The sequence below is a fragment of the Giraffa tippelskirchi genome, chromosome 13 (genome assembly GCF_054371585.1).
Source record: "Giraffa tippelskirchi isolate mGirTip1 chromosome 13, T2T-mGirTip1v1.2.pri, whole genome shotgun sequence".
In the NCBI taxonomy this organism is placed as follows: domain Eukaryota; kingdom Metazoa; phylum Chordata; class Mammalia; order Artiodactyla; family Giraffidae; genus Giraffa; species Giraffa tippelskirchi.
Window position 1 is genome coordinate 99520186 of NC_137287.1, and position 12269 is coordinate 99532454.

The 12269-nt window shown below is 48.8% G+C and overlaps 1 protein-coding gene across 4 annotated transcripts; it reads right to left on the reverse strand.

The window, feature by feature from the left end:
• Positions 1-4: 4 nt before the first annotated feature.
• NELFCD (negative elongation factor complex member C/D) lies at positions 5-10522 on the reverse strand. Of its 4 annotated transcripts, none has more exons than XR_014073771.1 (15): positions 10428-10522; positions 7487-7599; positions 7154-7263; positions 5666-5775; positions 5179-5286; positions 4533-4685; positions 4194-4324; positions 3398-3563; positions 2973-3107; positions 2427-2566; positions 1647-1761; positions 1226-1321; positions 1008-1152; positions 622-751; positions 5-532 (listed from the first exon to the last, which is right to left on the reverse strand). XR_014073771.1 is itself a non-coding variant. In XM_081559385.1 (15 exons), exons 1-15 carry the CDS (start codon positions 10512-10514, stop codon positions 498-500), a joined length of 1770 nt encoding a protein of 589 aa, XP_081415511.1. In that variant the 5' UTR covers positions 10515-10522; the 3' UTR covers positions 5-497. The 4 variants fall into 4 exon arrangements, 2 of the variants coding, with proteins under 2 accessions (XP_081415511.1, XP_081415510.1); XR_014073770.1 differs by having other exon boundaries at positions 2970-3107; XM_081559385.1 differs by having other exon boundaries at positions 1012-1152.
• Positions 10523-12269: the final 1747 nt, after the last annotated feature.

Here is a 12269-nt window from a genome sequence, read left to right on the forward strand (position 1 = left end):
GAACTGAATCTGAATGCTTTATTTACACATAAGAACGACATGACACTGGGATATACACCTTCCCACCACAGAAAAGCTTTTATATGTTCTTGGAAAATAAAAGTAATCACAATAATATGACCTAACCAATCAGATCTTGTGCAAAAACAAAAGTCAACTTTGAAAACAGTTCATCTGAGTGTCTCAGTCTCTGAATTCTACCACCCCGGGGCTGACGGTTGACCACATCCTAAGGGGTCTTGGGAGCCCAGCCCACTACCAGGGGAAGTGACACTGTAGACGGGATCCAGGGGGCAGTCCTGGACTTACAAGGAGAGGGCCCATTCCCAAGTTTTCCACTTAAACTGCTAACATTTTCCTTTACACAGAAGTCCTTCACCTCCTCCCATCAGAGCCCACTTCCAAGACGCTGACGGGGCCTCCAACAATGGCTTCTGCAAAGGGTTATTCCACAGGGGTCTCCCGGAGGGGCCTGCTCCACTCTGGGATGCTCTGAGTCAGTTCACCAGGATGAAGTTAGACTTGCAGTGAGCTGTAACAAACAGAAGGGACCTGGGTTAGAAACAAGAGGGAAACGATGACATCAAAACTGCAGCCCAGAGATGCTCACGCCAGCCTTACCTATGAACTCCGTCACGGGGTCATGTTCACCTTCGGTTTTAATGGTGCCAGCAATGCTATCATTTTCCAGGATGGGGAGGAAAAGCTGCACAAAGTCAGAGGTGTAGGGGGGCGCGATGACATCCAGCACCTGTGGGGAACATAGCCTGTGAGCTGGTCAGATGGCAGCAGTGTGGAGGGACCCCCACCTCAGTCCCCACTCCCACCCTCTTCTTCCTGGAGACCATCCCAAACTCCAACATGAAGATGGGCAGGGGTCATAAAGGTATAACAGCTCCTGGGGATAGGAGGTGCCTGATAGACCAGTATCCAAATCACTGTCATCACCATGACTATTGTTGGGTGCAAGGTGATGACATCAAGCCCAGAGGGTGCTGCCAGGGCACTGACCTCGGTCACAAAGTGGCGAATGAGGGAAATGTCAGTGTCCAGCTTCTCCAGACACTTGCGGATGTAACTGACCACGGGGAGCACGTAGCCCCGGCTCAGCAGGTGCACCATCCTGTCCAGGAGGGTCTTCTTCAACTCAAGCTGCGGGCGTGGGGCAACAAGTTTGAGAAGGGCCGTCTCCCCGCTGCCCAGCTCACCCCAAATGGCCACTCACCTGCTCCATCACGTCCAGCTGCGAGTGCTCTGTCTCGAAGAGCTTCACCAGCAGCTGCAGGACCTGGGGATGCAGGAGCTGATGGCAGGTGCTGATCTACAGAGAGTCCAGAGGGAGCCACCCTGAGCCGCATGGCTGCAGCTCTGGGCTCCGCATCGGCCTCCGGGAAGCGCCACCAGACACGGCTTGTGGCGGGAGACAGTGGTTCCTGGGGCCAGTCAACTTCTGTCCCATTCCTCATCCTCAGGAACACTTGATAGAAACTCAGAAGTCTACAGAGTCGATGAAACTAGTCCCTTAAAAGGAAACCCCATTTGGAGTGGAAATCACTAGCTTTGAAAAGACTGTCTTCTGAAAGCACGGAATAGACATGTGGGAGATGAGGACGCAAGAGCTGCTGCGAGAGCCTTGAGGCCCCTACCTCATCCAGCAGCGCCAGGTGCACCGGGGTGTGGTCGGTCTGCAGCTGGAAGTACCTCGGCTCTGACACAGTCCAGTCCACCCACTTCAGCACCCCCATGGCCACCACTGGAAACCTACCAGTAAACAAGGCAGAATGCAAACACCAAAACCAAACAACTCAGTCCAGCCTATCACTTCACTCTTCGACGTGCTCTGCCAGGGAGACGCCTTGAGTGCAAACAGTCTGATGAGAGCGGCACCCTCTCAGACTCGGGCGCCAGAACCCAAATCCCATGCTCTGCTGACTTTAGACCAACTTCGCTGGTTTAGAAGAAGGCCATTAATGCAGCACTTGGGAGCTTGGTGGACTGGGTTGAATCAAGCCCTTAGTCTCTAGTACAAATTAATACACGAAAATTCACATGCCTAAGAGGACACCTGTGTGTAAGCTTTCCTAGTGAGTGCTTACTTATAGAACTGGCATAACACACATCTATCCAGGCAAAAGTCTGTTGGTCTAACTTTTACTCTGAATAGACCCTCTTCTTCAAATCAATTTTTGTAATTCTGGTTGGTCTTCCTTCTTCTTAGTCTAATTTGTGAACAGATTTCTGGCAGGTAAATATCTGAAAATTACTCATGCTCCTAAAACAAAGTTCTCTCTCTATATTTACAAAAGAGGGCAAATTAAATGAGTAAGTACCTCTGAATCTTTTGTAATATATTTTGAGCTGTTAATAATGAATATTCAAATCAGCTCCTCCCCAGAGAATTACATCTAGAATCTTCATCTGCTCACCGGATGCACTGATAGAGGGTGCTCAGCTCAGCCACGAGCTCCGACGCCCCCTTGTTCTCGTTGCAACACAGGTTGTGAACAGTCTCAACAGCTTTTGACGTGGACTTCAGCTCATCTTTATTGATGCTGACACGCTTGTTCTGAAAACACAGCAAGCTGGTGAATCCTGATGGCATCCGTGTCCTTGAAGTCGGGGTAACCCAGCCTTCATCCTTCCCTCTCCAAACCCGTCTCTGAAGTCAAGTGTCCCTGTCACACAGCGAACACACACTGCAGAGCAGGGGGACCTGAGTCTGTCAGTGTCTTAGACAATCAGTTTTGTTTCTTTAGACACACTTCAGATTACAGTTTGAATTAGTATCATAGATGCGATGCACATTTCCTTAAGACATTTAGCACTTTGGCTATTTTATGCAAAAACACCAGAAAAGACATTTCAGACACTAGTTGGGCCTGTGACTCCCTACAGCCAAAATTCATGCATAACACCAAACAGAGGTGGTTCATGTCTCCCTAAAGCCCGTGCGCTCTCAGCATAGACACTACCTTCTTCCAGGTCTCCACCACACTCGCTGCATATGCCAAGATGTGGATATACTTGTGCTTGTGGTCCTGGTTGATCCTGGCCCCGGGTTTAAAAAGTGACTGCATGAACAGGTCCAGGAAGGCGGGTACCCGGATCTGAAAAGAAACACAACTCAGTGAAAACAAAAGCAGGAACGAGATGGGAGGTGAGTCCACACATGCCCACGCAGCAGTGCCGGCTCGGGTCCTTCGCTGAGAGTGCTCCAGGGGACGTGGGGGCCGAGGACGTGACAAGGAAGGACCAGGGAGAGGACAGGAACATTTCAACAGGCATGTGCACTCCCTAACTTCAGAGAACTAAGAGGAGCACCAATGTTCCAAAAGAATATACTTCCAGTCGGTATTGAGGGTGTCCTACCTTATGGTTAAAATGAAAGGCCACTCACGAGTTCAACAGGGGGCGGGTCCATGCTCGTAAACATCTTGAACAGGACTGTGATGTCGGCCGGGTTCAGGGCTCCCTTGGACAGCATGGCCCCGAGGGCCTGGCACGCCCGGGGGTAGGAGGCAGCTGTGCCCAGTGCCAGTGTGATTTGACTGGCGTCGTGGCCTCTTGATGAAACAATATCACATATCCCGTCATCGATAAGGTGGCTCCCTGCCCGGCCCTCTCCTGCCTTCTCTCCCTCCTGCCTTTCACATTTATGCTTTGAATTGTTGGAGTCTCTTTGTTTTTTCATATTTCTCTCATCCACTGGTGTTTTTTTACCTACTGACCCATGAAAACATTTGGAGCTAAATGGGAAAGAAGGAGCCAGTGCAGCTTACAGGCTTCCTAAAAGGAACCATGCACTTTTCAGTATCTTAAGACTCCATTAGTAGAAAATAAAGCTAATTAGTAAAAATAAACTTTTATTACCTAACAAAGCTAATAATTCTGTTCTGTAAAAGATGGACCACAATCTAACAATCGGACTACTGAAGAACTGTTTCAAAACTACTGTCATTTGCTACTGATGAATCCCAATATATTGGGAATAAATAAATTCATAATTACAGTGAATTAAACCATAAGCAAATCCTTTACAAAATACTCATCAAAGCAAAACTTTAGAACGCAAGCTCTCTTTCCCAGGTCTACGGGTAAGAGGAAGTTATATCAAAACAGAAGGACCTAGGGTCTTCAGTCGTGGACACAGGGCAATGGTGTGGGGGTAAGAAAGCAGAGACAGCACCTCTCACCTCTCCTGGGCGAAGCGCTGAACCTCTTGTGCAATCCTGCGCACAGCTGAGCCCCCCTGCTCCTCCTGGGCCAGCACGGACATCAGGGCCTGTGCGAACAGGTACGTGTGCTCCCCGTGGCACACCATCTTCTGCAGAATGGAGAGAAAAGCATGTTTGGGCTTTGTGACCACAGCAACAGCAAAGGCAGATGGGAGTCAGATGCCAACAGTTCTGCACCTTCTGGGGAGGTGACCTCTGACCCAGACATTCTCCAGAGTAAAGAGCATTTCGCTTTTGAAAACACATGACCCCAAATGGCCTCCTTCTAATCTGAGCCACATAAAGTAAAGAACTTACTGCAAACTCGGGGAGATTTTTTTCAAGGTTTTCTTCTCCTCCATCCAAAATTGTAGCTAGAGAGGTACGGAGCACTCTAGAAAACACCTCCAGCTGTTGGCACGCTGTGGACACACTGGTGATCTCCCCCTGGTATCCTGCATCGGAAATAAGCTACAACACGGAAATAAGAAGCCAAACACATGAGCCATGGTCACAGGTCCACAGAAAGGTGGCCAATGGCGGGGTCTGGGGTGAGGAGGGACGTGCACTGGTTTCGGGTATCAAACTTTTACTCGGGTGCCTGCTTTACCACTAACTAGGCTGGTGGCCCCAGCCAACCCCCCACCCCAAACCCATGATGCTTAATCTGTGAGACGGAGAAGACAGACCAGACACTTGTAAAGGCTCCTCTCAGAACACACTGGGCTCTGTAACACATTACTGCCAAACCCTAAAACAGTCCATGTCGACCCCAAAACATAACACGTTCTGTGCTTTTCTTTCTCAACATTTAACAAGACTTACTCAAGTGAAACGATGAAGACCTTTACCAAAAAAGCACATAGGATCTTTTCAGAGGGAACAGATCACCAACCAACCAACTCAAAGTAAACCTTATTCATAAGTACTTTTATCTTTTCTTTGACTCCAGGACCCTTCCTACCTTAACAGTGAAGTTAAGCATCAAACAGTCTGGGTGGGCTTCAGCCAGCTTGTAAAAAAGGTCTCTCCAGGTGGTGTGTGCTATCATTTGTTCAAGCCAAGCAGGGGTCTGACAACAAACAAATAGCAAGGTAAGAGGCCTGGCTCTAGCTGAAGTGAAGATTACATTGTGCCAACAATCACAGAAGAGCCTCTGGGCTCCTGGCTTCAGCTGTGGTGTCCTGTGCAGGAGGAAGCAGGCCCAGGGCTGGTGAGGTCATACCAGGCTGAGTGGTAGAGCCAGGGGATGCCCCCCTCACCCCAATTTTTAGAAGCTCCAGCCTCTCCCACCCCAAGCAGGGGCATTTAGTGGGCGATTCAGAAGTTGGGTCTCCCAGTCTGACTTCTGCCCCCAACTCTTTCATGACTTAGCACGCCAGGCGGCGGTGTACATGTGGAATCAGCAACGCACTCTAGGAGCTGAGGTAGAGGAAGGGGAAGTTCCTCACCTCTCCTTCTTCAGTAAAGATAGAGTCTGCTTTGCGGGGGTCGAAATGTTTGATCAGTAAACTCTTCAGGTGATTTTCCACGGTTTCCTGAACCTGCACTGGTTCAACACCTGGAAGAAAATGAATGCAACAAGATGGAAGATGGCTACTTCTCAATTTGCGTTACTTCAGAGAAAGTAGATCAAAACTCCATGTGCAAATCATGTATTACAAAACTGCTTCTAACCATTTAGGACTTGGAGTTTCTTATTAAAATTAATATTACACATATTTAACATACTGGTAAGACCCCAAAAGGAGACCAGGGCGAAACAGACAAGGATGCTTGTTTACGTGTAAAGCACGGTGACGTCTTCTGAGGCTTGCAGGGAACAAGGACAGATTGCCAAAATAGACAGGGAGGATGACAGAAGAACAGCCCCCACAGCAGAACAGATCGCTGCCGGCCAAGAGGCACTCCTGTGTGGTCACCATGACAGCAGCAAGTCGACTTGCTTCTGGGCAGCACTTACCCCACCATGTCATCCCTACTCAAAGGAGCCTACTTCCAGTAAGGCCCTACTTTGATCATATTAGCTAAAAGCCATAATCATACCCAGTCCTCAATTACCCATCATCCACTGCTCGCTATAACAGACCTCTTAAAAATGACACAGTGAACATACACCTTCCAATTCTACAACATGGCAGGAACAGCTCAATGAGAATTACATTTGCAAGCTCTCTGTAAACCTCAATTACTGAATCAAGCATATGAAAATGGGTAAGAAGTTCAACTCTTACTTAGAGAAGTATTTATTTATTTAAATTTATTTATTTAGTTGCACCGATTCTTAGTTGTAGCACATGACATTTTTGTTGAGGCATGTGGGATCTAGTTCCTGGACCAAGGATTGAACCCAGGTCCTCTGCACTGGGAGCATGGAATCTTAGCCACTGGACCACCAGGGAAGTCCCTCTTACTTACAGAAGTCTTACAACCAGAAAAACAAAGAAAAGCTTTCCAGTTCATCAGCATTATAATGATCCATATTTGCAGCAACATGGATGGACCTAGAGACTGTCTACTGAGCGAACTAAGTCAGAGAAAGACAAGTATCATATGATATAGCTTATATGGGGAATCTAAAAATAAATGATACAAATGAACTTATTTACAAAGCACGCTCACAGAATGGAGAGTAGGGGAAGGGACAGTTAGGGAGTTTGGGAACGACATGCACACGCTGCTATGTTTAAAATGGATAACCAACAAGGACCTACTGTACAGCACAGGGACTCTGCTCAATGTTATGGAACAACCTAAATGGGAAAAAAATTTGAAAAAGAAAAGATACATGTATAGGTATAACTGAATCTGCTGTACACCTGGAAACAACAGAACATTGTTAATCAACTATACTCCAATATAAAATAAAGTTAAAAAAATGATCTAATTGGAAAGATCGGGGTGGAAAACAGACAGGCCCTAGGCCCCCCACAAAGCACCTGTCTGGATAAGCCACTCGGCCAGCAGGTTGACGGTCTGCGCCACAGCCGTGTAGTTCTCCGACAAGAGCTGGATAACATTTTCTGGAGATCCTCCTGCCTGAAAATACCTAGAAAAGTGACAGACAAGCTGTGACACTCGAATGGACGCAGAGGGCATGGGGACAGACAGCCACGGCGGGGTTGGGGGGAGGAAGACGTTTGTTCATGCTTTTAAAGTGGGGACCCCTGGAAGCCTTCCACTCATGCATCATGTCCCTCTGACTTTAAATGTCATCTCTGGGTCTGTTATGTAGCTTTCTCCTCCCAATGCAGCCAGACTTTCTCACGTACCTCTTCAGAGTGTTAAAGATGGAGGGCTCCATTATATAATCCCGGGTAGAAAACTTATGTAGGCACTCCTGCTGGACCTCGGCGTCATCTTCTCCCTCTCCATAGTCATCCTCCTGCGGTTGGCAGAAAGAGCCAGGTTATTTTCTCATTACCACAGACACCCTGAAACTTCACCTTAAGCCCATGTAACGCTGTCCATGTCAAGCGTTCCACATTTATCATTTCATTTGACTTTCAAGTAACAAGTGGCCAAGAGAACGGAACTGAGAATCGTACCAGTGGGCCTACAGCACGACTCCACACGTGTATGGTGGTCATGCAAGTTACTGCATCTCACCCACTACCTGTTTCTCTCTTCCTGAACAAAGGTAAGAGCGGTGCCCTTGCGCACTGGGCTGCTGTCAGATCCCACAAGCTGATTTCTGGAAAAGCCATGCCTAGTACCTGACATTCAGTAAGAGTTCAGCAGATGTCAGCTACCATTACTGTCTTCACTATTACTCTCTCTCATGTGCCACAGAATGCTTCCCAACAAAGACTGATGAAACGGTTCTTGAAGACACAAGCCATCCATTTGCTGTTTGGACTCTAGTCCCTGTTCTGCACAGAAGTGACCTTAGGCCAGTCACTGAATCTAAGGGCAAAGCTGGATGAGGGTGTGACGGCGATGGACTCAATGACCCCAGGGTCTGTCCAGCTTTAACACTGTTACACCAACAAGCAGATGGTTTTTGAACATTCACTCTGTACTGAGCACTGTACTTGTCACTGGGAAAATTAAGAAAATGAAAGACAACGGACAGTTTTTTTCTGCTGAAGGAGTTTACAAACTAGTAGGAGAGACCCACCTCAGTGCAACTGACCCTTACGCACTGCGTTAAGAGATGGGCCAGGGATCAGCAAACTGGCTGACTTTCTCTCCCTCCTCCATGAAGCCACGGTTAGACCGAACATGAAATGAACATCTAGTCCACCCCTCCATTGTGGGAGCCTAGCAGGGTCAGATCAGGATTGTGCTTCAAGTTCCCCAAAAGTGAGCCTCCCCAGCCTCTGTCTGTGGGGTCCAGGCTTGGCTCTGCTATTCAAAATAGCATAAGCCCTTGGTTTATAAAATGAGGGCACTAAAAAAACAAAAAATAAAATAAAATAAAATAAAATGAGGGCACTGACTGGACAGCCCTCAGACATGCCCCAGGTGTATCACTATGACTGGAAGGCTTAATGTGACAAATACTAGGGCATTTTGAACAAGATGTTTGAACCACCAACCCACCACTGAACTGACTGATGCCCTACGTGTCTCTCTTCTAGATCATCTCGGTGATCCAGGATCTGCTCAAGTGGTGATGGAGATAAAGGATGTAGGTGGGATCCTCTTCCTTCATGTATTACTTTCTTGACTGTGGGCAGGACCAGGTCCTCCTGTCTCACTTTCTTCATTTACAAAATGAGCAGAGTAATACCCAACTCAGTATCTTGTCCATGGAATGAGATAATGCATGAAAGAAAGCATCTGACCAGCCCAGATTTTCAGTTAGCTAAATCTGACTCTATCCTTCCACTCTAAGCCTCCAACACCATGGAATGAGCCAATACCGGAATCTTGGGAGTGTCACTCCCTGCTCCAACTCTTGAACAAGTCATGCTTTTCAGCAGCTCTCAAAGGCCCTTTAGAACCCACTGCTTCCACCAGACAACTAAGCACACAGGCCTCCTTTCAGGTCCTGGAAAAGAGTGCCCACCTTTGCACCCCTGCACCCTGGCTTCAATGTCTTCCTGTGCCCCACCTGCCTCTTTCAAGGGAGCACATGCCGCAGCAGGCTTTTTTCCTTCAAAACATAACTTCGATTGTCCCACACACACCTAACCTTGACTCCTGTTCAAAGGCAGGTTCCACTCTACAAACTAACACAACACTGTAAAAAAACTAGACCCCCCTGCATTAAAAGTCACTTCAGTTGTGTCTGACTCTTTGCGACCCCATGGACTGTAGCCCACCAGGCTCCTCTGTCCATGGGATTACCCAAGCAAGAATACTGGAGTGGGTAGCCATACCCTCCTCCAGTGGATCTTCTAGACCCAGGGATCCAATCTGCATCTCCTGCACTGCAGGAAGATTCTTTACCGCTGAGCCACCATGGAAGCAACTATACTTCAATAAAGATTAAATAAACAGATAAATAAAAGGCATATTCCTGCCTCCTGCCCTCTAAACCAACTGCTTTCCACCAACTGCTTTCCAGTCCCCAGGGGAGGAGCCTGAGAAGCTGGGCTTCAAACACCATTTCAGGAGGGTCTTCGGATCAGAATCAGGTTGGGGTCCTCTGGCCGAGCGAGAGCGCCCAGTTCGGGACCTGCAACCCTGACTTCAGAAGAGAAGCTTGTGACCGCCCCCTCACCATCCACAGCAAACTTCTGAAAGTCAAGGATGGACGATCCTTTTGTCATCACTTAGGCCAAGGACTGACTGAATGAGCCAGAGCGCCGAGAGTGTAGTTTATAAACAGTAAAGCACGTGTGAGAAAGTCCAAAGTTGCACTTTTCCCCCCTCCTGATGCTGAGTTGGATTTTTTTTTTTTAAGTATGACTACTTTTTAAACTGTCTGAGCCCCATCCTTCCGCCCCGCCTGGGGGGCTAAGAATTCCCAGGACCCGCCCCCGAGGCCGCTCCAGGACGGTCCGAGGGTCAGCTCGGGTCACGACTGGGGGGCAGCGCCAGTGCCTGTCCCTGCAGGGACCAGGTCATCGCCCCGCGCCCCCGAGAGGCCGCGCGGTGGGTTCCCGCTACGGCAACAAGAGGGGCGCATTCGAGGCAGGGGCGAAGCGCGCGGGGGGAGGGGGCGGGGCGGGCTGTGCTTGGATCACGCGGCGGGGGCAAGGGCGGCCAGCCGGCTTCGGGGACCAACATTCCTCGTCGGGGGCGCCCGGTGCCCCCCCTCACCTGGCCGCCTTCCGCCTCGTCGCCCCACTCGGCCGCGTTCCCGAAGTAGTCCTCGTCCATGATGGCGCCCGGCGCGGCCCCCGCCATCCTCTCTCGCGTGCGCGCGCGACAACACTGAGCATGCGCACGGTGGACGGGCGAGCGCACGCGCGGCCCCGAGGCCCCGCCCCCTGCGGACGCGCGCCTTGTCCCCAGGCGGGAAGCGCAGGGTCCCGGCGGAGAGGCGGGGCCAGGTGGAGGGGCGTGGTCGGAGCGAAGGGGCGGGGCGCAGAGGGCGGCCTATACGCTGCAGAGGGAAGCGCTGGAATTGATACCCCAAGGCAACCTGCCTGGGCCCCAGGGATGTTGCCTCTAGATAGGTAGAAGTTTCAAACTAGACTCATACAGGGCCTGGTTTCTGGTCCCAGCTCCTTGTCTTTCTCACCAGGACTTTTGGTCCTCTGAGCATCACTTTCCTCACGTGACCCCTGGGCTTAAGAGAAGGGCCGCCTTATCTGGCAACATGGTTTATGATATCACTTATATGTGGAATCTAAAATAATGATACAAATGGGCTTACTTACAAAGTAGAAGTAGACTCACAGACATAAAAAGCAAACATGGTGAAAGGGAGGGAACAAATTAGGAATTTGGGATTAACATATACACATTCAGTTCAGTTCAGTTCAGTTGCTCAGTCGTGTCCTACTCTGCAACCCCATGGACTGCAACATGCCAGGCCTCCCTGTCCATCACCAACTCCCGGAGTCCACCCAAACCCATGTCCATCGAGTCAGTGATGCCATCCAGCCATCTCATCCTCTGTTGTCCCCTTCTCCTCCTGCCCCCAATCCTTCCCAGCATCAGGGTCTTTTCCAATGAGTCAGCTCTTCACATGAGGTGGCCAAAGTATTGGAGTTTCAGCTTCAACATCAGTCCTTCCAATGAACACCCAGGACTGATCTCCTTTAGGATGGACTGGTTGGATCTCCTTGCAGTCCAAGGGACTCTCAAGAGTCTTCTCCAGCACCACAGTTCAAAAGCTCAGATTTGGCGCTCAGATTTCTTTATACTCCAACTCTCACATCCATACATGACTATTGGAAAAACCATAGCCTTGACTAGACAGACCTTTGTTGCCAAATAGTGTCTCTGCTTTTTAATATGCTGTCTGGGTTGGTCATAGCTTTTCTTTCAAAGAGTAAGCGTCTTTTAACTTCATGGCTGCACTCACCATCTGCAGTGATTTTGGAGCCCAGAAAAATAAAGTCTGTCACTGTTTCCGTTGTTTCTCCGTCTATTTGCCATGAAGTAATGGGACCAGATGCCATGATCCTAGTTTTCTGAATGTTGAGCTTTAAGCCAACTTTTTCGCTCTCCTCTTTCACTTTCATCAAGAGGCTCCTTAGTTCTTCTTCACTTTCTGCCATAAGGATGGTGACATCTGAATATCTGAAGTTACTGATGTTTCTTCGGGCAATCTTGATTCCAGCTTGTGCTTCATCCAGCCCAGCGTTTCTCATGATGTACTCTGTATATAAGTTAAATGAGCAGGGTGACAATATACAGCCTTGACATACTCCTTTTCTTATTTGGAACCAGTCTGTTGTTCCATGTCCAGTTCTAACTGTTGCTTCCTGATGTGCATACAGATTTCTCAAGAGGCAGATCAGGTAGTCTGGTATTCCCACCTCTTGAAGAATTTTCCACAGTTTGTTGTGATCCACACAGTCAAAGGCTTTGGCATAGTCAATAAAGCAGAAATAGATGTTTTTCTGGAACTCTCTTGCTTTTTCGATGATCCATCGGATGTTGGCAATTTGATCTCTGGTTCCTCTGCCTTTTCTAAAACCAGCTTGAACA

Bases quoted from the DNA above. Each gene is read 5' to 3' on its own strand.
- NELFCD (XM_081559384.1), bottom strand. From the start codon at position 10,514: ATGGCGGGGGCCGCGCCGGGCGCCATCATGGACGAGGACTACTTCGGG. The intron at 5,776-7,153 runs GTGCTTTGTGGG...ATTTTCTTCCAG, and splicing joins CGAGTGGCTTATCCAGACAG to GTGTTGAACCAGTGCAGGTT. The intron at 1,762-2,426 runs GTGAGCAGATGA...GTTTACTGGTAG, and splicing joins ACCCTCTATCAGTGCATCCG to GTTTCCAGTGGTGGCCATGG.